At 46.0% G+C, this 26,139-nt stretch overlaps 2 protein-coding genes across 2 annotated transcripts in view; one reads left to right on the forward strand and one right to left on the reverse strand.

The window, feature by feature from the left end:
• The window catches only part of MCC (MCC regulator of WNT signaling pathway), a 443,929-nt gene that overhangs the window by 219,140 nt on the left and 198,650 nt on the right, over nt 1-26,139 (reverse strand).
• LOC116751215 lies at nt 4,338-11,574 on the forward strand. Its single transcript, XM_032626778.1, is given in 1 exon segment — nt 4,338-11,574. A coding segment is annotated over 1 exon segment (5,835 nt). The 5' UTR covers nt 4,338-5,709; the 3' UTR covers nt 11,545-11,574.

The following is a 26,139-nucleotide window of genomic DNA, read 5'->3' on the forward strand; positions in this document are numbered from 1 at the left end:
ATGATTCCCACGTTCTAGTTTATAAAGCTTCACTGAACGTCCTTCCTCTAATACAGCTTGTTTTATAGTTCAGTGGGACTTTTTACAATGAGCGTAGTTTCAATGGAAATGGCCCAGATAACACATTTCCCTCCCGTAGAAAGTTGAACGCTAACTGAAACAGAGTTTCTAGTCCTCTAACCTGTACTTCACTCAGAGCAAACCAGGCAATCTCATGAGCACATGGGTGTGTGCGCTACAGCCAACAAGCATCTGTCCTCCGGGAGCCACAGCCTCGGGACCAGAAGAGCTGAGAACCAGAGCAGCCCCCCAGGCTACACTTTACATGCAAGCAACGACATTTCATGGGGACTTCAGTTACCATGTGCTTGTGGGTCTCCAGGTCCAGATGAAAGACCATGGAGGGAGAGGCGTGTGGCTTTTACACAAGCCGTCCTCCCCTTAGCTGGCTGCATTTGTGCCGGGAGTCACAGAATGTGGACCTATAAGGCACTGCAGAGACCAGGCCCTCATGCACAAATAAGGAACTGGGTCCTAGAGGGGGAATAATTCAACTCAGAGCACCACAGAGTCAGGTGGGAGGAGACTCCAGTCCCCGACCCACAAGGGACCTGCTCGTGGGGACGTCCAGCTGCCTCTAGAACACGAGTGCCAACGTGCTGCCATGAGCTTTGCTTGCCCTATAAATCTGTTGGATCAGAGACTGAGTAACATCGGCAGATCATTTAGAAATTATGTAGGAATATCTTGAATTTCATAATAATAATAGGGTTTAAGTTACATGACATATTGATATAACACTGTATAGAAACTCAACTAACTTCCAGCCTTTTCTCTGGAGCGTGATAACGGGCCGCTGGTTAAATGTAGCAGAATGACTATACACTACTCCCCCTACTCACCTCTTCTGTGCAAAGCCATCCAGATGATGGCAAAGTCCACCCCGCCCCCTCCCCCAAAAAAGACCTAAAGAGAAAATGAGGGCAAGAAATAGGAGGGAAGACAGCAGAGGAGCCATTTCAACAAATTTGGGAAGACAAAGCAGAGCGATCCCTAAGCTAACTTCCCCACTCTGCTGTAGCCTCTGAAGAATCTGCAGAGGGGATACTGAGAACAAACTGCTCTCACAAAACTCCAAAGAGGCGCAGGCCTGCAGACACTGTGTACCGCGGAGGACAGGAGTGAGACGTGAGACTAGAAGTGAAGGGACCGTTTGAAAGTTTATTTAGACAGAGATTGGACCCCACGTTTCAACCTTAACCCTCCACAGCTCTAGGACTGTGTCTTCTAACCTTGACCTTCTTCCCTCAACAACAGAGAACCCCAGGCAAAGTCGGGTATGAGGACTGCAGACCTCAGGCACTATGGGCAACACAAGTGAGGCTTGGATTGAGGGGGGGGAAAAAAAGGGTATTTTTAAAAATATGCATTCTGAGTTCTGGGATTCAACTGCTGTTTTCGTTTTCCTTTTCCGAAATTTTGTTTCTTCAAATGTAAGAAGCAGACACCCTTAAAGAAGGAAGTTAGAGAAATCTTCTCTGAACTAAGAAAAAAATCTCAGTTACTGTATAGACGTTCAAGTTGGCAAAATAATTGGCTCCAAAGCCCACCTGTTGGCTAGTGTACCCTGCTCCACAGAGCTTCCAATTAGCTTCTTCACATTTTTAAGTAGGAGCAGAGGGCCAAGAGCACCATACATACATTTCAGGAACTACTCCAACAGAAGAGAGACCAAATTCAAATAATACAGTGTAAAGGGAAAACTCTCCCTCTCATAAACCACACTTCATTTCTTCCATGACCTCTCACCCCTTACCAGGAGTACCCTAACACCCCCCACCACAGCCATCTTTGGCAAGTAGACCAATATGCATTGTATACCTGGATTCACTCACAATATTCTGAGCATCAACAAGGCATCAACAAATTCTTTCAGGATATCATCTGAGTTTCCTGTGTGTTAGGAGACAGCTAGGCTAAACTTGGGGAAGAGGCCTTCTGTGGTATGTCACAAGGCATCCATTCTGGCTTACTCAACACTCATGCAAATTATTGCTAAGTATGTCAGTGGCATGGTTCTCGAACTTCTAGATGACACCACTCTAGGAAGGACAGCCAAAATACATGCTGACAGAACAAGGATCCTTCCCAAACCAAATTTTAAATGACAGGCAGAGTAAAGGACAAAACTGACTGAATCAAAAATTGTCTTACATTCATGTTTTTAGAGAGTTATACAAGTAGAGGGAGATATGAATTACTAAGAATTATTAATAAATTAAGAACAAATATAGACAAATGGGACCTAATTAAACTTAAAAGCTTTTGCACAGCAAAGGAAAAGACAACTCAGAACGGGAGAAAATATTTGCAAACGAAGCGACCAACGTGGAATTAGTCTCCAAAATATATGAACAGTTCATGCAGCTCAATATCAAAAAAACTAACAGCCCAATCAAAAAATGGGCAGAAGATCTAAATAGACATTTCTCCAAAGAAGACATACAGATAGCCAAGAGGCATATGAAAAGATGCTCAACATCACTAATTATTAGAGAAATGCAAATCAAAACTACAATGAGGTATCACCTCACACCAGTCAGAATGACCATCATCAAGAAAACCTACGGACAATAAATGCTGGAGAGGGTGTAGAGAAAAGGGAACCCTCCTACACTGTTGGTGGGAATTTAATTGGTACAACCATTATGGAGAACAGTATGGAGGTTCCTTAAAAAACTAAAAACAGAGCTACCATATGATCCAGTAACTCTACTTCCGGGCACATATCCAGAGAAAACGGTCATTTGAAAAGATACATGCACCTCCAATGTTCACTGCAGCATTAGCCAGGACATGGAAGCAACCTAAATGTCCACTGACAGAGGAATGGATAAAGAAGATGTGGTACATATATACAATGGAATATTACTCAGCCATAAAAAAGAACGAAATAATGCCATTTGCAGCAACACGGGTGGACCTAGAGATTGCCATACTGAGTGAAGTAAGTCAGTCAGAGAAAGACAAATATATGATGTCACTTATATGTGGAATCTAAAAAAACAGTACAAAAAAACTTATTTACAAAACAGAAATAGTCACAGATGTAAAAAAACAAACTTATGGTTACCAGGGGGAAAGGTGGGGGGGTGGGGTGGGAGGAGGGATAAATTGGGAGATTGGCAATGACATACACACCCTACTATACATAAAATAGATAACTAATAAGGATCTACTGGAGAGCACAGGGAACTCTACTTGATACTCTGCAATAACCTATATGGGAAAAGAATCTAAAAGAGAGTGGACAGATGTATGTGTATAACTGATTCACTTTGCTGTATAGCAGAAACTAACACAACATTGTAAATCAACTATACTCCAATTAAAAAAAAAAAGAAATTAAAAACAGAAAAACATGACCTCAGGAATCTGCTTCCTACACATTCAGCGACTCTTCTATAAAACGGTTCCCCAAAGACTAACACCATGTTGGACGGCAGCAGGAGAAGATGAATGCTGGGGCGCTGAGGGCCTTCTGTGCACTGGTGCCCCACGGCTGGACCTGGCTGAGATAGCTCACAGGCACCGCACTTCAAGAGGGCGCTGGGGGCTTCCCTGGTGGCGCAGTGGTTGGGAGTCCGCCTGCTGATGCAGGGGACACGGGTTCGTGCCCCGGTCCGGGAAGGTCCCGCATGCCGCGGAGTGGCTGGGCCCGTGAGCCATGGCCGCTGAGCCTGCGCATCCGGAGCCTGTGCTCCACAACGGGAGAGGCCACAACAGTGAGAGGCCCGCGTGCCGCAAAAAAAAAAAGGGCGCTGGGCAGGGCAGCACGTGACAGACAAGCGCCACCAGACTGGCACAGCTTAAGACTGCACAAGCTGAGGAAGTGTGCGCTTCCCACGGAGGGGCTTGAGAAAGCGTTCTCTCCAACCTCACCAAGAGGAACAGAAAACTGTGCCATGGGAAACTGAGGAGGTGAAGCTGTGACTTCACAAAAACCAGTAACAAGAGTCATACAGGACCAAGAGACGTGAACACGCACCCAGCTACAGGAAATAGGTGGTAGAGGGTGTTCCCACTCCCCATTCAGACTAGGGTCAGCAAATAAATCCAGTTCACAGTGTGATGCCACGTGGGGAAACTCTTCTGTTTCTAGTCAGTTATTCATTTTACAAATTTAAGCCAAAACATCCAGTCGAGTAGTCTACTGAATTCTGAAAATAACAACATGCCTTCTGTATCCCTCATCTTGCAATCGATACATTCCAGAAGCCCAGGTCTAAAAATGGCTGTCTAACCACGATTTCCCTTTTCTTTCTTTTTTTAATGGGATGGTATCAAGTACCGGCATGATCTAGAATTTTACTGCAGTTACAACAGCCCATTTCCGTTAAGGAATCATCAGCCCATATAAAAGATCAAGAAAATGCTATTGTATTAAAAGAAACAATTATTGACTCACATGGCCACAAAGCTGTGACAGATACAGAATAACCATGAGTACCAACCTCCAGCCTGGCACCCAAGGCCCTGCAGTGGGGCTCCTGGAAGCCCAGTTCTCAGGGCTGTCCTTCCTTTGCCTCATATGGCAGCCAAGAGACCCCACATCCAACATTTCTCTATCTCCTTTCCTTGCTTCAGGCTCTCCCACCCATTCAACACCCAGGTCGGCCCACATGTGAGTTCTCTACACGATGCCTTGCAGTGGATTAGAACACTAAATACCCAGCAATGGTGACCATGTACCAGGATCCCCTTCTACTGTGCAAGCAAAGTAAACATATAAAAATCTGGTTAAGATGTTTCTTTGGATAGTATATATGGAAATATTGAAATTATCTAAATAATTGATTGACACATCTGGCTTATTGAAGGGCTATGTTCTACTTTGGTAGAAATAGGACTGAATTGATGCCCTGCCATTAGGCCGTAGTGCTGCTAGGATTGCATCGATCTTCCTGTTTGTACTGTTTGTAACTATGGCCCCATCTTAAGTATTCCTAATTGAAAAACAAAGCCTCAGGAAACCGAAACTTAACCAGCCGCTCTCGCTTCTGTAACTATGCTTGCTGAACCCCCTTTTGCAACCATCCAACCAATCAGACGGTGACTAGTGTCTTTGTTTAAAAGTTAACCAATCAGTGACTAATGTCTTTGTTTAAGTTAGCCAATCAGTACCCCCCACCCCTGAAGGTCGCGAGCTTGTTTGTACCTGTCTATAAAAGAGCTGTACTAAACTCCATCGGGACCTCTTAGCGTCACCGGCAACGAGTGCGCGGAGGTCCAGGTTCGAACCTGCAATAAATGACCCTTGCCGTTTGGCTTTGACTCTTGTCTCTGGTGGTCTTGTGGAGGGGTCTCGTGACCGTGGGCATTTCATTTGGGGGCTCGTCCGGGATGCCCCCAAGCCCACCAGACATCAGGTCAACGGGTCATCGCTGACAACCGATCGGTAAGTAAGCTGGCTCAAGGTACCTTCTGTTTTGGGGACTAGGACAGTCCTGGCGGACGCGCTATAGGACACCTAGTCGGGCGTGGTTGGAGACGTCCACCGCGACCCATCTGGGGGTTGATAGCCCATCTGAAGCGCGCACGCGATAACCTCCCTTCCTCCTTTTACAGGCTCCGCTATTGGGACTGCTCTTAATCACTTTTTCGTTTTCAGAATAACCTTTTCTAACCAACCTCTTCCAGGACCTAAACATGGGCCAAACACAGAGTACCCCTCTCTCCCTCCTTCTCACTAATTTTGGGGATGTGAAATCCCGAGGACACGATCTCAGTCTGGACATCCGGAAAAGAAAACTTATTACCTTCTGTCGCTCTGAATGGCCAACTTTCGGGGTTGGTTGGCCCACCGAGGGTACCTTTTGTCTTCCTATAGTCCTAAAAATTAAATCTAGAGTTTTCTTACCAGGGAAAGAAGGCCATCCGGACCAAATCCCCTACATCTTGGTATGGCAGGACCTGGTAGAAAACCCACCTCCCTGGATGGCCCCCTTTTTGTCATCAGGGACATATAAGATCCTTACGGCCCGACCAACTAAACCTCCCAAGCCTCAGACCTCAACCGCACCCATACTTTCTGACAGCCAAGACCTCCTTCTCATAGAACCCCCTCCATATCAACATCCTCCTTTGGCCCCACAACCGGTCCCCCTTCCTGCTCCTGACCCTGCTCCTCTCCCCTTGGAAGAACCTCCTGTGGCCCCTCCCGAGAGGCCACCCAGGTCAGAACCGGAGGAGCGAGAGGCAGAGGCACTGCCGGCCCTCCTGCCCAATGAAAATAACTCCCCTGGGCCGGCTGGACGCACCCGTGGACGCACTCAGCGCGACCCAGGGTTCCGCCATCCAGATTCCACCACAGCCCTACCCCTGCGAGAAATAGGCCCTCCCGATGAGACAGGGAACCCCCGACTCCAATATTGGCCATTCTCTACCAGTGACTTATATAATTGGAAAACCCAGAATGCTCGTTTTTCTGATAATCCTAAAGACTTAATAGCTCTTCTAGATAGTGTTATGTTTACCCATCAGCCCACCTGGGATGACTGCCAACAGCTTCTCCGGATCCTGTTCACTACCGAGGAACGAGAACGAATCCAGCTGGAGGCAAGAAAACTGGTTCCTGGAGATGATGGTCAACCCACCGCTAACCCTGATCTTATTAATGCAGCCTTTCCCTTAACTCGCCCCCCGCAGGATGATTGGAACTACAACACCGGAGAAGGTAGGGGACGACTGCTCATTTATCGCCAGACTCTAATGGCGGGTCTCCGGGCTGCCGCGCGCAAGCCCACTAATTTGGCCAAGGTATATTCAATTGTACAAGGTAAAACAGAAAGTCCCTCCTCTTATTTAGAAAGATTAATGGAAGCCTTTAGGCAATATACCCCTATGGATCCAGAGGCCCCCGAAAATCAGGCTGCCGTTGTAATGTCCTTCGTTAACCAGGCAGCCCCTGATATTAAAAAGAAACTCCAGAAGTTAGAAGATCTGGAGGGCAAACAGATACAGGACCTACTCCGTATTGCTCAGCGCGTCTTTAATAACCGAGACGCCCCAGAGGATAGACAACTCAAAGCCACTGAGAAAATGACTAAGGTCCTGGCCGCCATTGTTCAGAAAGATCAAGGGGGCCCCCCAGCCACTCGACCTCCCAGGCGATCATTGGACAGAGATCAATGTGCCTATTGCAAGGAAAAAGGCCATTGGGCTCGGGAATGCCCCAAAAAAAGGCAGCCGCGCCCCAACCAGGGGCAATGGCAACCGAAGGCCACCACCCCAGTCCTGTTTACACATGATGCAGAGTAGGGGGGACGGGGTTCGGACCCCCTCCCCGAACCCAGGGTAACCCTACAAGTGGAGGGGAAACCAGTCCAATTCCTGGTGGATACAGGGGCACAGCATTCGGTCTTGGTTAAGCCCCACGGGAAAATTTCTGACAAAACCTCCTGGGTCCAGGGAGCTACGGGAGTTAAACGTTACCCCTGGACCACTCAGAGAACTGTAGACTTGGGCACGGGAAAAGTAACCCACTCCTTTCTGGTCATTCCCGATAGCCCTTGCCCCTTACTGGGGAGAGACTTACTTACTAAAATGGGAGCGCAAATTCATTTTCGGTCAGAGGGGCCGATCATAACAGACCCTCACAACCAACCCATATCTGTGCTCACCCTGAACTTGGAAGATGAGTACCGACTTCACCAGGAACCACCCTCCCAAAATCAAGATATAAAGTCATGGCTTCAGCAGTTCCCCGAAGCATGGGCAGAAACAGGTGGGATGGGACTAGCCAAACATCGCCCAGCCCTATTCATAGAAATCAAACCAGGGGCAGATCCTGCACGTGTCCGACAATATCCCATGCCCATAGAGGCCAAAACTGGTATCACTCCACATATTCGCCGGCTTCTTGACCTAGGTATACTGCATCCCTGCCAGTCGGCCTGGAACACACCCCTGCTGCCAGTCCGCAAACCTAACAGTAAAGACTACCGCCCAGTACAGGACCTGAGGGAAGTTAACAGACGAGTCATAGACATCCATCCTACCGTACCCAATCCATATACTCTTTTGAGCGCCCTTAGTCCAGAAAAACAATGGTATACTGTGCTGGACCTCAAAGATGCCTTTTTTAGTTTACCCTTAGCACCCAAAAGTCAAGAACTCTTTGCCTTCGAATGGTCGGATCCCGAGAGAGGCATAAACGGACAACTCACCTGGACCAGACTTCCCCAAGGATTCAAGAACTCACCTACCTTGTTTGATGAGGCCCTACACGAGGATCTCAGTGAGTACCGGAGACAAAACCCCAATATAACCCTCCTGCAGTATGTTGATGATCTCTTAATAGCTGCTGGGACCACTGAAGCCTGCCTGCAGGGAACCAGAAACCTCCTACAGACTCTCGGCACCCTGGGATACCGGGCCTCTGCCAAAAAGGCGCAGATCTGCAGGCCTGAGGTAACTTACCTGGGATACCTACTGAAAGGGGGGCAACGATGGCTCACAGATGCACGGAAAGAGACTGTCCTCCGCATCCCCAGACCCACCACGCCTCGACAGGTGAGAGAATTTTTGGGGTCAGCTGGGTTCTGCCGTTTATGGATACCCAAATTTGCTGAAATGGCCAAACCACTATACTTAGCCACCAAAGAACAGACACCCTTTGAATGGACAGAGGAGGCTGAGCAATCGTTTCAGCAGATCAAAACTGCCTTGCTATCCGCACCCGCCCTGGGTCTCCCTGATGTCTCCAAACCCTTCCACCTCTTTGTGGATGAAAACAAAGGCATAGCTAAGGCCGTGTTGACCCAACCCCTCGGTCCTTGGACCAGGCCTATCGCTTACCTATCGAAGAAATTGGACCCCGTGGCTGCAGGCTGGCCTCCTTGCCTCCGGGTGATCGCCGCCACAGCCCTAATGGTAAAGGATGCCAACAAACTAACTATGGGACAGGAATTACATGTCACCACCCCCCACGCCATCGACGGGGTTCTCAAACAGCCTCCCGACCGATGGATGAGCAATGCTCGATTGGTCCACTACCAGGGTCTACTGTTAAATCCTCTCAAAATCAGCTACACTCCACCACGGGCTTTAAACCCTGCCTCTCTATTACCTGACCCAGACTTAGACTCCCCACTCCATGATTGTGCAGAGGTACTGGCTCAGATCCATGGGGTTCGGGAAGACCTATGTGACCAGCCCCTATTAGATGCACAAGTCATATGGTTCACTGACGGCAGTAGTTTTGTCCAGCAAGGTCAGAGGTATGCGGGGGCAGCGGTAACATCGGAAACTGAGGTGATATGGGCAAAGACTCTCTCCCCAGGGACCTCAGCCCAAAAAGCTGAATTAATTGCCCTGACCCAAGCTCTTAAGATGAGCAAAGACCAAAAAGCCACCATATATACAGACAGCCGGTATGCTTTCGCTACCGCACACATACATGGGGCAATATACCGAGAGCGGGGACTACTCACAGCAGAGGGCAAAGACATCAAGAACAAAGAGGAAATCCTGGCCTTGCTAGTGGCCATATGGGAACCCAAAAAGTTAGCCATTGTACATTGCCCGGGGCATCAAAAACCCACAAATCCAGTCGCCCGGGGCAACAATTTGGCAGACCAGACGGCTCGAAAGGCGGCATACACTCCAATACCATTACTTCCCCTACAACTGCCGGATCCAGGGCCCCGGGAATTACCGCCCCAACCTGACTACTCGGAAGATGACATTAGATGGATAAACAAACTCCCTCTAACCCAGGTTAAAGACGGATGGTGGCGGGACGCTAAGAACAATATCCTCCTTCCAGAAAAACTAGGAACCTTGGTCCTTGAACGGATCCATCGTAGCACCCACTTGGGCGCCCGACGGCTACAGGATCTCATCAGACAGACTGGACTTAAAATTAAAAATGTCTCCGAAAAAACTGAACGACTGGTTGCTGGCTGTGCAGTCTGCCAACTCCATAATGCTAACACCCACCCACCAACCGCTGGCATCCGGGAAAGAGGGAACCAGCCCGGAGCCTACTGGGAAGTGGACTTCACAGAGGTAAAGCCTGGCAAATATGGATATAGATATTTACTGGTGTTTATAGATACCTTTTCAGGTTGGACAGAGGCATTCCCGACCAAGAATGAGACAGCACAAATAGTAGCTAAAAAGCTACTAGAAGAAATCCTGCCCAGGTATGGCTTTCCAGTTATGATAGGGTCAGACAACGGGCCGGCCTTCGTTTCTAAGGTAAGTCAGGATCTGGCTTCCATACTTGGGGCTGATTGGAAATTACATTGTGCATACCGCCCCCAGAGTTCAGGACAGGTAGAAAGAATGAATAGAACTCTAAAAGAGACCTTGACTAAATTAACCATGGAGACTGGCGCTAACTGGGTAGTCCTACTCCCCTACGCTCTGTTTAGGGTGCGAAATTCCCCCTATAAGCTAGGATTTACCCCCTACGAAATAATACATGGTAGGCCTCTTCCTATTATCCCTAACCTAAAGACTAACCTTATCCAATCGGACCCAGAAAATAATCTCCTGTCTTCCCTCCAAGCCTTACAGCGGATACATGAGACAATCTGGCCCAAACTAAAAGAGCTATATACAACAGGACCCCCGCCTACTCCACACCAGCTCCGACCAGGTGACTGGGTCCTTATCAAACGCCATCGACAAGAGACCCTAGAACCCAGGTGGAAAGGACCTTACCAGATCATCCTGACAACGCCGACGGCCATCAAGGTGGACAGCATAGCTGCCTGGATCCATTACACCCACGTCAAGCCGGTGGACCCACTTTCTGACCTCATCAAGTCCACTAAAGCTGACGTCACCTGGACGGTTGATCGGAGTAAGGACAATCCCCTCAAACTGACCTTACGCCATACCCTCCCCCATGAGGACCAAGGTACTGCTGATAGCTCTAATGACAGTCCTAACCCTCAACCCTCGGGCCACGAGGGGAGGATTCAACCCCCCCCCAATAAGAATGCTTTAATGCAACAACTATATGGTGCACCGTGCGAGTGCAGGGGAGGTACTAGCGAGACTCCTGTTGTTCCCCGAAGGTATACTCATATGCAGGATTGCGGGGGAATAACTGCATACCTTGTTCAGGTATATGGAGGCACCGGGGTCAAAACCAGCTGGCAATGCTACCATAAGCCTAAACCACTCCCCCCCCGAGCTATTTGCCCCTGTTCTACTTTTCAGGAATCAATGCATAGCACGTGCTATTCCTCTTACCAGCAATGTATAGGGACCAATAACAAGACTTATTTCACAGCCACACTACAGAATAATAAAAGTCCCACCATTAGTGATAATAATAAATACCTTCAGGCTGGATGCATTGGTACTCCCGGGACCCCGGTGTGCTGGAATACCAGGGCCCCCATACATATGTCAGACGGTGGAGGGCCCCAAGACGAAGTGCGCCAGATAGAAACCCGAAGACAAATAGAAAAAGGCCTATCAGAATCTGTACCCACAGCTCAGCTACCACCCCCTAATTTGCCCTAAGGTCAATCCCTCTGAACTGGACCCCCAAATCACGACTCTACTAGAAGCTACTTTTGCGCTTTTAAATACCACCAACCCCAACTTAGCACAAGACTGCTGGCTCTGCCTTCCTCAAGGACCGCCCCGCCCTATAGCTATCCCCATTTTCGCCAATTTAAACATCAGCAAACAATGTAACCCAACTTCACTCCCCGAGCCGTTTCCCATACAATTTTCAAAGTTTTCAACTACCTTTAATACCTCATGCTTTGTCAAGAACGATTCCCTCTCTAACGCCAGTATTGACTTGGGAATCCTTTCATCTACTGGATGTAGTCAGTATATCCCCGTAAACTCCTCCCTCTGTAGTCCTAACACCACTGTCTTTGTCCGTGGAAATAACCTAGCATACACCTATTTACCCCAGAACTGGACAGGGGTCTGCAACCTAGCCACCCTCCTCCCTAATGTAGACCTGATCTCAGGAGACACTCCATTGCCCATTCCCAGCTTTGACCTTTGGGCAGGAAGAACCAAATGAGCCATTACAGCCATACCCCTCCTGGTAGGACTAGGAATTACAGGAGCTGTGGCCACAGGGAGTACAGGTCTTGGGGTCTCCCTTCACTCCTGTAATCAGCTGTCTAGACAATTAATAGAAGATGTAGAAACCCTCTCTGGAACCATTCAGGACTTACAGGACCAATTAGATTCGCTGGCCGAGGTGGTCCTACAAAATAGGAGGGGCTTAGACTTGCTGACAGCTGAACAGGGTGGGATATGCCTCGCCCTAAAAGAAAAATGTTGTTTTTATGCAAATAAATCAGGCATTGTAAGAAACAAAATTCACCAGCTCCAGGAAGACTTAGCCCGCCGTCGGAAAGAATTAGCGGACAATCCCCTTTGGTCAGGATTTCATGGGATGCTTCCCTTCCTCCTCCCCTTCCTGGGCCCTCTACTATGCCTCCTTCTCCTCCTCACTATAGGCCCCTGTATATTCAACAAAATCATGGATTTCGTCCGAAAAAGAATAAACACAGTTCAGCTAATGGTATTAAGATCACAATATCAGCCATACGAGGACTTAAAAAATGAAGAAACTGAGCCTTGAGGACCCAAGATTGGCTCCTCTGGTTCATGAAAGAAGGGGGAATGAAGGGCTATGTTCTACTTTGGTAGAAATAGGACTGAATTGATGCCCTGCCATTAGGCCGTAGTGCTGCTAGGATTGCATCGATCTTCCTGTTTGTACTGTTTGTAACTATGGCCCCATCTTAAGTATTCCTAATTGAAAAACAAAGCCTCAGGAAACCGAAACTTAACCAGCCGCTCTCGCTTCTGTAACTATGCTTGCTGAACCCCCTTTTGCAACCATCCAACCAATCAGACGGTGACTAGTGTCTTTGTTTAAAAGTTAACCAATCAGTGACTAATGTCTTTGTTTAAAAGTTAGCCAATCAGTACCCCCCACCCCTGAAGGTCGCGAGCTTGTTTGTACCTGTCTATAAAAGAGCTGTACTAAACTCCATCGGGACCTCTTAGCGTCACCGGCAACGAGTGCGCGGAGGTCCAGGTTCGAACCTGCAATAAATGACCCTTGCCGTTTGGCTTTGACTCTTGTCTCTGGTGGTCTTGTGGAGGGGTCTCGTGACCGTGGGCATTTCATTATCTAATAAACAAATATCCAAATGGGAACACGCCTCTGTGACTCCCAAATTATGTATGTAATGTGATTATGATTGTCGGCCTCAGTTGCTGATATACTTCTAACAACACATGGAATGATCATCTATGTTTCCATGAACTATAAACAAAATAAATACCCACAGATAAGTGATCTGCAAGTAGACTTAAGTACTAAAGCCTATAGGAATAAACTAAATGTATTTTGATCTTCCAATAGTTACACTTTGAGTAAATGGAGGAAACACTCCACATTATATAATACTTGATATAATCTCTGGAATTGGAGAGAGAATGCATTAAACATCTGCTCTGAAGTTTAGCCTATACATTTCGAAACTTTAGATGTGTCAGCTTAAAAAAAGAAAAAAGCCTTAAATAACATTTCTAAATAAATTTGGCTACTAGGAATATCTCTTGTGACTGAGAATTTACTTAGTCAGAAAGATAAAATGTCAGACTCCAAAAGGAAGGAAACAAAATTAGTGCAAATCCATAACCACTCTCTCACTGGAGAAAGGATTTCACTAAGTGAATTTACTGAGTTCTGCCTCTTGGAGGTTAGTAGTATAGATAGCTCAACAACGGGAAGAGATGCCTCCCTAAAGTAATTAGGAAAATAATGTTTCACTTTACTGCTATCCCCAAACACCACACCTATATATTCTTATCAGTAAAACACTCCCTAAGTATGTACAAAATTTAAGTCCACTGTGACAATAAATGTGTCAGATAAAAATCTGAGTTTTCCTTTGTTGTTCCACCAGCAATGTTGCCCACAAGTATACAAAAATTAGTATCAATTAGTCAACATGGGTTAAAAAAAATTATACAGACTTGCTGGATTAAATCATCTGGGTAGCTCTTGCTTCTGGAAAGCACATAAAAATATTTTTTTCCATGGAGGTTCAACCCAAAGACCCTTGAGGAGTGAACCACAGAAATATCTTATTTCCTCTTTTTTGTGTTGTCCAAGTCATCTGGTTTCTTTTTTTTCACCCAACTGAACATTTTAAGTTGATTAAATTAAATGTGCTGAAGCCATCAGCCATCCAACTAGTCAGAGAAAGGTTAGCAGAGTGGAATACAGTCTTTGCCACAATATCTTTGGAGCAATCAAGGACATAAAGCCTATAAGAAGTATACCACCAGGGTATGGCACAGTGGTTAAGAATCCGCCTGCCAATGCAGGGGACATGGGGTCAAGCCCTGGTCCGGGAAGATCCCATATGCCGCGGAGCAACTAAGCCTGTGCGCCACAGCTGCTGAGCCTGCACTCTAGAGCCCTCGAGCCACAACTACTGAGCCCACGTGCCACAACTACTGAAGCCCGCGCACCTAGAGCCCGTGCTCCACAACAAGAGAAGCCACCGCAATGAGAAGCCTGCACACCACAACGAAGAGTAGTCCCCGCTTGCTGCAACTAGAGAAAGCCCGCGCGCAGCAACGAAGACCCAACGCTGCCAAAAATTAAAATAAATTTATTAAAAAAAAAAAAAGAAGTATACCACCAGGGTAAAAGTTGGTTTGGAATTCAGTGTAAGAAACGGGACTCCTAGTGATTAACGCTGAAGTTGTGTCATCACGCTGCAACCTTCCTAGGGGACGTGCAGCCTCTCAGTTTCAGTAACACATGTCTGACAAACCTCATGGTTTTATTTTAATCCCCTCCCCCTAAAAGATGGAAAATCCAAAGAGATCCAAGCCATAAAAAACTCCTACTGAGACAATTTAAAACCCATTCAATCACAGCAACTACCACTTTGAAAGGAAAAAAAAAGTCACTAGGAGTAAAGGGCCAACAATGTAATCAGCATCTAATGGGATCAGAAAACGTCTGGATGTCTGGGCTTCACGATGACATGGGGGCCAAGGAGAGCAGTACTACTTCAGAGGTTTTACAAAAAGATCTTGTTAGAAAGGCTTTGAGATACGGTCCTAACCAAAAATATTTCCCAAGGCGAAGATGGGGAACGAAAAAGAATGAAGTTTCTGTAGAAAAGAGAGACATGTGGATTCAGTTATAGAAGATGGTTTTCTAGAAGAGAATTGATAAACAATGGCAGGGAAAAAGCATGTAGCCAGAATTTTGAGACTCTGTGTAGCAACTCAGATTCTAGAAGTTTTAGAGTTCCAGAGACGGTTATGTTTCTGCTTGCCTGCCCCTAATCAGAGATTTAGTACAATGAAATCCCTACCCATTGAAGTATTTTTTAAAATTGATAAGTGGGAAGTCAATTCATTCTTCCAAAAGCAGTTTCTCATGAAAAGTAGCCTCATCTTGATTTAGAGGAAGAGAAATATAAAGGGGGAAAGCTTACCCCAGCAGAAAGAAGGGCAGTGATATATCATGGAACTGAAAGGAACTTAGATTATGCCTTCCAGATTGAGGGGTGGCGTGGGGAAGAAGAGGGGGACTTCATTTTTAGGAGAACAGGAAGGCCAAGTGATGACTTTGCTAAGTACATGCTACTTGCCAGTTCAACCAGGAATTCGGAGGAATGGAAAGAAGTGGCGGCTAATCCTATTTAGGACACAGACAGAGGCCGACAGCCAAGTAAATGAATCCTAGAAGATACTGTCTTTTGTTTCCAGTTGTGAGCTCTTCATTATTATTTTATTTTTTTTCGAAAAGTTGTCTCATCACTTTCTGTGATTGTGTTTAAGGAAAAATCCTTCCACTTTATTTGTGAACTCTCCATCCTGTCTTTATTAAGTTACACATTGCTTCTGTAAACCACTCTACTCTCCTTCTTAATCATAACAGGGAAGCGGAGACTGCAGTGCAGATATCGTTTCCAAATCCAATCCCTGGAGTCATTCATATAACATTAGGTTTAGGACCTGAGAAATGGCTTCAGCTCCCTTCATAGTTAAGTATGCAGAAATGGAGGCCCAGGGAGATGAGGAGATATGGCCAGGTTCTCTGTGCTTGTAGAGGCGGAAGTAAGATCCTAACCCAGTTTTCTCCACTTGGTTCATTGTTCAGTCCATTATGGAACCCATTCTTTCTACCTTTGTTCTGAAATGGTCTGATGAAGAAGATGCTGGACATTGGAGATGGAGTCTTAAGACATGACCCTTGCCCTGGAGCAGTTTACAACTGGGTGGACACATGAAAACACAGCTGATAATATGGTCAGTGAAAAATCCTAGAGGAATCCAAAGAGGGAAGCTTTGCCAACGGGCAGGGCCAGCAGAGGAAGGCTTTGGTGGAGAAAGTAAAGAACAGGTGAGGGCCAGAGGAGACCACTCTAAGTGGGGAAGGGAAATGGGGGTACAGTCCCATCCCCAGCACACATAGATGTTGGAATGACTCATGATACATTTAAGACAACAGAGAACAATGTGAACAGAGACGAGAAGGAAGGAGAAAAACTACAGAAAGCCTTCAGTGCCAAGCTATGGAATTTGGACTGTATTCATCAGACTGGGCTGTAAAGATGTCTGTTGGTACAGACAGAAGTTTTAGTAAAAATAAAAGTGATGTGTACAAGGCAGCCTTTTAGGAGAATAACTCTGGAAATACAGTGCAAGATAGACTGAAGAAAGACTAGAGTCAGGGAAACTGGGGAGAGGAGTTCAGGTATGAGAAGGTGGGGACTGGTAAGCAGAGGAAGGAAGGACCTTTCTCCCTCAAAGAAAGGTCAATGGGATTTGGCCATCAACTGGATGCGGGCAGGAAAGGAGATGGAAGAATCGAATTAGGCTCCAGATCCTCAGGTACAGATACGAGAGGATGGTGTCTCCCCGACCAGAGAGAGCGATGTCAAATGCTGAACCAACGCTCTGGAAAGACACCAAGAAGCATACTGTTGGGTGTCATACAGAAGAGCCAAACCCTGAGGGTGACTGAGTCATGCAAGGAGTCCCAGAGCTCAGCCTGCGGTGCAGGCCATTGTCAGGGGGCAGGAAGAAGCAGGAGAAGTCAGGGAAGGGAACAGACAAGGAAGAGCCTCAGGAGGAGGCGAAGGACGAAAGGCAGGAGGGAGCTTCATGATAGCACTAAATGCCCAGGTAATCAAAGTCAATGGACACAAGAGAAAACACACTGGACGAGGTGATTAGAAGATCATGGATATTAGAAGAAAAAGTAAGAAAGCCGTTGGTAAGCAATGAAACAAAAAGAGACACGGGAATATGAATAATCTACATTGATTATTTGTGAGTAAGAAGTAAAACAGCAAAATCTAAAAGGCAGTGAGATAACAGAAGGCTCTGTGCACCGTGATTCCAGAAACCAGAGACTTAACAGTGATACCAGCTCCCCGGTGCTGAGCATGAAACACGGGCCCTGCACTGTGCTCCGGGTTTGACCTGTGTTATGAACTCAGCCCCTACAACAGGTCTGCAAAGTGAGTCCTATTAGTCCCTTTTTTTTTTTTTTTTGCTGTACATGGGCCTCTGACTGTTGTGGCCTCTCCCATTGCGGAGCACAGGCTCTGGACGCGCAGGCTCAGCGGCCATGGCTCAGGGGCCCAGCCGCTCCGCGGCATGTGGGATCTTCCTGGACCGGGGCACAAACCCGTGTCCCCTGCATCGGCAGGCGGACTCTCAACCACTGCACCACCAGGGAAGCCCAGTCCCATTTTTTAAATGTAGAAACTGAGGCACTGAGAGGTTCAGGAACTTGTCCAAGGTCACAAGCTAATGCATGGTAGACCCACGGGCCCCAGGCTGTCAGGCTGCCCTCATCTGCACCCTTAGTCACTATGCTCTTCTCCACCAGGTACTGTGTAACCTTGGACAAGGACAGGTCTTTCGAGCCTGTTTTCTCACCTGGAAAATACGATTAGGCATCACTGATACCTGACATTTCCAGCCTTAACATTCTAAGATGCTGGGGCTCTGTGTTAGAGGCTGTCTTTGAAAAGTCTTTAATGAAAGACACAACTTCTTTCCCTTTTTTGGGTTCTTCCCATCTCAACGAGACACTTCACTTTATTTACAATGAAGCCAGGAACCCAACAGAGGGTGCTAACCCTGGCTTGCATCTTCTTGTTTTCAACAGGCAGTTGGAGATTAGAGTCACCCTGGAGGATGCAAATCAGACCAAGCACAGTACTAGGTTTTCTCATGTGTTACCACTGCCTCACTGCTTCAGTAAATATAACATAAATTTTATACCTAAGCGAAGCTGATACATGAGGACAGTGTAAGAAATGATCTGGCTGCTTCTGCAATTTCCTTAGTGTGGAAACCCTGGTGGTCTTCTAAACACTAAAGGGACATAGGTCACGTCTTCTTGGTCTGATACATTTACCATAGTAAAGGTACTGTCACCATGCTATCCCACGGTAATAGTGAGGTTCTGATTTTTAAAAAAATTTTCTGCACCAGGAGCAGGACAGAGCAGCGTTGTCTGGTGCTTGGCGCACGTGCAGCAACCTCTCTCGTGTAAATGCCTGACTGAACACCACTCTCTCCTCTGCTGGCTCAAAAAGGAAATGATGAGCCGATGGAGAGCAAAGCCGAATCCCTGTTGTTTACTCTACAACAATTATTCTCCTTCAAATGCCAATCCCAACAACATAAAGATCCACTTAGAATCAAATGAAACACAGAAAGATCAGGAAGTCAAGGGAGAGATGAGCACAGTAAGACTTCCCTACATGCCTGAGGACAAGTCAGAAAAAAAAAAACAATTCCTCACGGCCCCATCTCCCCAGCGTCCACGCTGTATACTAACTCATTCTTTTCCTTCATAGCTTTCGGTGATGACGAGATTTCCTTTCACATCTGGCAAGCCCTTACCCTCTACTTACATTCCAACCCCATTCTTTCCAGCCTCCACCCCGCTGCTGTTCCATTAGTCATTTCCTCTCCTGTGTATCTTCTCCCTTCCTTCTGGTTCACCCCACCAATGTGCTCAGGTAGATCTGGATGTCTCTGCACTTCTGTGTTAGGGGCATGTAGAACACACCTGCCTCTGTTGGGTTTCAAGGGCAGGAAGCAGAGCTATGCAGAGCGGCATGCTTCCTCTCCCTTTCAGTCCTGCTCAACCAGAGCCAGTCTGGACACGTTTATCAGATGGATGAAGATGACCTTCAGGCCCTCTTACCCACTGTGCCTTATTCTGGTGTCACTGTCTACCCATAATCCTTTGGTTTTGCCATTTGCTAAACCAATCCTCTGTGATGTTACTAGCCTCTTCACACTCCAAAACACAGTCTTTAAGAAGGAAAACAAAACTGGTTAAAGAAAAAAGAAATATTGTAGAATTTCAGGAATCACTAGCAAAAAAATAAGAGAAACCTATAGAAAGAACAGAACTTCCCTGGCATTCTGAAACCCAGACAGAAAAGACTGTCTCCCTATAAAGCCAGTCTTGCTTCCCATAGTGTCTCCAGATGCACGGCATACAGAGGAGTGGAAGGCGGTCAGTGAGGACTCGCCAAGTGTCCTAAGTGACACAGGACATCAGGTCATTTTTTGTTTGTTTGTTTGTTTTTTGCAGTACGCGGGCCTCTCACCGCCATGGCCTCTCCCGTTGCGGAGCACAGGCTCCAGACGTGCAGGCTCAGTGGCCATGGCTCACGGGCCCAGCCGCTCCGCAGCATGTGGGATCTTCCCGGACCGGGGCATGAACCCGTGTCCCCTGTATCGGCAGGCTGACTCTCAACCACTGCACCACCAGGGAGGCCCCCATCAGGTCATTTTATCAAGAAGAAGAGTCCAACCGAGAGACAGGGAGGAGCCCTTTCCGCAGGAGAGTCAATGACTGCTCAAGTGTCGGAGATGGAAATGCTGCCTTGAAGATCAACAGTTCACCCTCCTTAGTTTACATGAAAGGAAACAGGGATGTAGACGAAATCTGCTCAGTGGTCACACAGCAGGACACAGACAGTGCTGGGATTAGAGTCCACGCTCCTTGAGTCGCCATCCTAATTCACCCTGCTACCAGCACACTGCCTCCCGACCTCTGTTCTTTTACACACTGAGACATGGACCTTTATAAACTAACACAACTCTGTAATCTTGTGTTCTTGCCATTGGAATCCAAACATCAATCACAAAGTTATGTCACACTTCCTGAGGAGTACATGGAATTGTTTATGTAAGCGGTGTGGGGAATTCGGATCAAATGGTCAGTGAGTGATTCAAAACTGAAGACAAAGACGGCCAACACTGGAAAATGCATGTGCCTTTTTCTAATGGGCTAGATTCCAAACATGTGTAATACTACTCCTTCTACTTCCTACGTTTTGGTGACTGGAAATCTTGGGGTTAGTCCAAGGTCAACCTACATGCACAAAGGCAACTCCCTAGGATGGGCTTAGGAAAAAAACACGGCCCCACAAACAGGTAAATTTAGGGCACATCACTGCAATAAAATATCTCAACTGATGATTTTTGTTCCAAGTGTTATGTCGCACAAGGGATATATACCTTTTCCTTATTGGCTTAAGAGGCAGAGATTTTATCCGGAAGGATTTCTTAGGGTACTCTCTCAACAATACAATCAAAACTGCTTTATTCAGCTCTCCTTTCCTGCATGTTAACGCGTCACTATTGGCCAGAGGAAAATAAAGTTATCCAGTCTCTTAGCTTATGAACCTCCGAAGATTTCTAGTTGTCACCTCGTTGCCTTTGTGAATGGCAGCTGTGGTGACCACATCATCAGGAATATTTACTTAAGTATGGCCAAGCCAAAAGGTATTCTTTTTAATAACTTTTAATCAGTACCGCCTGCATTTTTCTTTTTAAACAAAAGATCAAGCATTGCCTAGGTTAGACTCCAACCTTTTAGAATTCAAATTTCCACGTTCTCCCATTTGTTTATGCTTGGGAAAAAAGTGCCATCAGAGAGTGTACTAAGAAAAACCTTAAGACAGCAACAGCTGCTCTGATAGTTTGGAATCCTTGGCAGTGGGGTCTCTAATAGCCTGGATGACTAATGGAGAGCTGCGGGGTCCTGGCAGGTAACTGAGTGAGTCACAAGACCTGTGCCCAGCGGAGAAGGTATGGCCTGCCTACAAGGGCGGCAGCTCTTCAGGCTTGGCCAGTTACTACAGTGAGGAAGACCATCTCAGTGCAGCCAGATCTTCCTCTTCCTCAGGAGAAACCATGCAACCAGGGTTAGGGGAGGTCTCAGCTTTGTAAAATGTTAACTCAAGTAGAAGACAAAACACTGCCTGTGCCTCAGTGGCTATGCCCACGGGCTAGACTTGGTTGCCAGTTGGCAGGCTCTCCTCTACGGGAAGAGGGAATAATGCATATTCGATGCTACTGTTAAAATTACTTTTGAGTGTTAGTCTCAAATCCTCCAGTGGCCTGAGGGAATGTGTAAAAGCAATAGGAACATGAGCAGAGACAGCCAATTATTAAGGTTTTATGGACATCGGGGACAAACGAAGCATTCACTTTCTCTGTAAAGTCACTGGGTTAATGCAAATAAAACCCCACCCTCTGTCCACTACCAGATCGACCTGGAGGCTTACTCTGTTTTCTCCATAACCCAATTCCCCCATTTACTCCGGCCTCCCCTGACATCTTGCCAACACCAAAGCAGTGGCTGGATCCTGTAACTCCTTCTGGAATTCTCACTGTCTTACCCCTCATTCCCAGCCCATGGCCTTAGTGCAGACCCTTAGCCATGGCTTAAACCACTAATGGCACCAAGGCACCCCCAGACTCCAGTTTCTCTCTCTTCCTACCTCACTCCAACCCTAGCCCCTTCTACACACAACTACCGAAGTGAATTTTCCTCAATGTCCACGTGGTAAATTCTCTGGAAGTATGCAGGAAACTGCTGACAGTGGTTGCCGCTGGGAGGGGGACTTGGAGAATCAGGAGCCCGAGTTTGAGGAAGGCTTGTTTTCCCCTGCGTCTCCTTCTATACTTTTTTAAGAATTTTTCTCACCATATGAGTCTCACTTTCTCAAAAATATAGTAAGTTTTATGATGTTAAATATTAGTATCTCATTCTGATGTTTGATCCTTTGTCTGGAAAATGTGTATGATTGTGTCTTCTACTGCTAACAGGTGGAACAGTTCTCAGAGCTTTCTGAGAATCTGTCTCCTGGGTTATAATCCTCAGTTTGGCTCAAAGTTCCCTTATTTCTTCTTTAAAAAAAAAAAAAATATATATATATATGCATACATATGTAAGTTTAGAAAACTGTATTCCTGCAGGAACTCTAGATTGAGAAGCAAGACATGTCTTCATCACAACCCACTGAGGTACATCCGTGGGCTAAAGATTTTTTTAAGTGAGATGAGAGAAGATTGAGAAATAAACCACAGCTGAGCTTGGGACACATCCAGGTGAAGGCAAGAGCGGAGGTGGAAGATGGTAGGAAGGTGAGATTAGTAGTGTAGACACTGGAAGGGGCGTCTGTCTCAGAACGAGTGGCACAGCCCGAGCTCCCCTTTCCCCCAGCCTGTGAGGGCAGCACAGCCCGAGCTCCCCAGGACTGAAGTCAGACATCTATTCTCCAAAGGCGGCAAGGGGTTGGCATCCCTCAGCAGGGGCCTCTCCTCTGGCACTGAGGGAACCTCAACTTGTCCTGCTGGTCACACCTTGACACACCCTCAAGGGAAACCTGCTCTTTCACATCCTGCACCTTCAGTTTCAGAACGCAGTCGGCTCTCCCAATGAAGGGAAAGGTGAGCCGGGGCAGCAGCTGTTTGTAGGAGGAGGGAAATTAAATCAGCTCTCTAGAACAATCATCCTAGGCCTTCTTTTATGAATCTGGATAGGTAATCAAGGATCATCAGATTTGAGGAAAGCTAAAGGAACAAAAGAAAGACTAGTATAAAACAAACAGAACCAATCCCACAGAAAACAGAGATAGTAATTCATGAAGCAGAAGAGAATTTAAGAGGGGAAAAAATCTGAGTATAGTCAAAGATACTAGGAAGCACAGAATACATACCTGAAACAAAAACCTTATTATGAAAAGGAAAATCACATATTGAAATTAAAATTGGATTTATGAAGTAAAAAATTCAATAGAAGGGCTGAGATAAAAGGGTAGATGAAATTCCCAGTAAACTGGGAGGGTGGGGTGGGGGAGGAGGAAGAAGAGAAGAGAGAACGTTTGATAGGCAGTATAAGAGTTAATCCAGGAGGTCTGATATCAATCTATTGAATTTACCCTCCAACACCCCCCCCCAAAAAAAAAGACAAGAGAAGATAGTGAAGAACACAAGTCTTCAGATGAGAAGCCCCACAGGTGGTGAGCAGAACAGGTGAGAAAAAATAGATTCTCATGAAAGGTCACACAATCAAGAAGAAAACTTTCTTTAGAAAGAAAATTCTAAATTTCCAAAGAAAGGTTTATATGAAGGCACAGACTCAGTAACGTTGACTGCTAGAAAGAAATTCCTTTCAAATACTGAGGGAAGAATATTTTGCACTTAGATTTTCATACCCAGCCAAATTACCAGTTAAGTATGAGGGCAGATAAGCATGGGTTCAAAGTATGCTTGCCATGCACTCTTTCTGAAAACTTTCAAAATATACTCAAGAAAAATTAAAAATAAGTCTAAGAAAGAGAAACACAGAGCTCCAAGAAAAAGCAGAACTAGTCTAAGAATTTTTTTAAAAAAAGAAATTTCAGGATGATAGCTGTGTAAGCACGTCTAGAAAGCAGTTAGTTCATAATAAAGCATTCAAAAAAGTTGTGTATTAAGAGAGTAAATTACAGTGTTGAGAGAAAGAGAACACGTTACTTCTCCTAATGAGAAAACAAGCCATTAGAAAGTCCAGAAAGAACAAGGCTGTACAAGAATACTGTGGTCCATACATGAAGCAAACAAATGTGTGCCATGATCCTAAGCAAACGACCACACATAAAGTAAGAATTTTACTTAGACGCTCAGAACATCTTCATTTAAGTAGGCTACACTTAGTAACATAGGATTCCATCTTTATGATCCATTCATATTTTTGAATACCACTTTAAGAGAGGTATCTGAGCCTCTGGATCCAACCAAGAAAAGAAGAAAACCACCTCCTTGGATTTTCCCAGTGTAAGAGTGTGAAAGACACTGTTAGTTGACTAAGTAAATCCCCATTCCCCACCCTTGATTTCCCAACCCCTTTTGCAATCTGACCACAATTACAGCCAAGGAAATGTGAGCCACCAAAGTTCTTGGGATGGTTGCCTGTAGGATAAGAAGGCCAAGACTTGCTAAAGAGAAAGCTGTGCGCTTTTCCATTCCCTGTTTTTTCTGCCACTTTGTGACTGAGGATGAAAAGCACGTATTAAGAATGGTGGGGCAGGGCTGTAGAAGGTTTGAAATGATTTCCATGAGTGGCTCCACCTGCCTTGGATGGACTTCCTTCAGGCTTCTGGCTACAAGAGAAAACTAATCCCTTGTCTATTTAAGATGTTAGTTGCACATCTGTTGTTGTTGTTGGGGAACACATTCCTAACTAAAACAAATCAATTTCCTGTTTTTAATGACACCCGGTTTGAGTTGGGTTTCCCTTTCTTGCAAGCAAGCAGGAGTTAACACTGGGTTGGCCAAAAAGTTCGGTTGGTTTGAAATAAAAATAAGACATTTTTCATTTTCACCAAGAATTTTATTGAAGCACATATTCATTAACCGAACGAAATTTTTGGCCAACCCAATACATATCCTCTTTCTTTGCACTTTGCTCCAGAGGAAAAAAGAGCCACAATCAATGACCAAATCTTTTACCTTCAGCTTCAGGAGGAACAGGATGTTGCAGAGGGTCCCACAGCTTTCATTTAAACACTTACTTGGCCCCAACCACAGGCTAATTTCTGTGCTGAACAGGGAACACATAACAAGCCTAAGGAGACACTGCGTTTGCCCTCATGGGCCCCAGGAAAATGGGGCAGAGAGTTTATAAACACACAGAATATTGTGCGAGCATAGGATTGTGTTATACAATGATAGTAAAGGAAGTAATTTAGGCCAATCTAGCAATATTTCAAACACAGTAAACTCTAAAATGCAAGAGTGCTTGTTTGGTCTGATTCAGCTACACCAACATTTTATTCAGTAAACTCTTAGTTATTCACTGAATAATAGCACAGATAAGCCAAAATAATATTTGCCTTGAACGAATTTATATTTTAAACTGGGTGTGTCTGTTGTTCTGGGAATTCACCGCACCCCAAGTAAACTGAATCCCTGTGGAAGGTTCTAATTCAAAAGAAACCAGCAATGTTGTTCAGCTGTGCCAACATTACTCTCCTTAGTGGAATTATTCCTGGTTCTCCCCAGTTTCCATGCAAGAGGCAGCTACATCCCACCATACTAATTGAATCAAAGCCCATCCTCATCCTAGCACTGCTTATTTTGGTCATTTAATACTATTAAACAAGCACTTTCTAGGTCAGATGCTATGCCAGGTGTTGTGGATATTCCAGAAAATCAGAGAGTACCTGCCCTCAAAGGGCTTATGTTTACTGAGGCCAGAGGGTAAAGGAAGGATTCAGACAGGGAAGAGTCACCAAACTATTACAACGTACTATACTGAGTCCTAGGGAGGGGAAATTAGAGAGTACTGTGGAAGGAAAGAACAGGGACTTGGCGGGGGGTGGGGGTCAGGGCCTGAGTCCTGAAAAATAAGATATAGTTGTGATGGGTTCTGCTAACACAGGGAACAGCACATGCAAAGGTCTAGCGGCAAGACATAACATGGCACAGGTAAGGAACCTGAAGTTCAGGTTCGAGGAAGCTGTCTACCTGCACATGTAGGCAGACTGAAATTAAGAACTTAGGGGAGGGGCTTCCCTGGTGGCTCAGTGGTTGAGAGTCTGCCTGCCAATGCAGGGGACACGGGTTCGTGCCCTGGTCCGGGAAGATACCACATGCCGCGGAGCGGCTGGGCCACTGAGCCTGCGCGTCTGGAGCCTGTGCTCCGCGGCGGGAGAGGCCACAGCAGTGAGAGGCCCGCATACCGCAAAAAAAAAAAAAAAACTTAGGGGAGGCACAGGTTTGAGATATTCA

Source organism: Phocoena sinus, chromosome 3 (genome assembly GCF_008692025.1).
Source record: "Phocoena sinus isolate mPhoSin1 chromosome 3, mPhoSin1.pri, whole genome shotgun sequence".
Taxonomy (NCBI): domain Eukaryota; kingdom Metazoa; phylum Chordata; class Mammalia; order Artiodactyla; family Phocoenidae; genus Phocoena; species Phocoena sinus.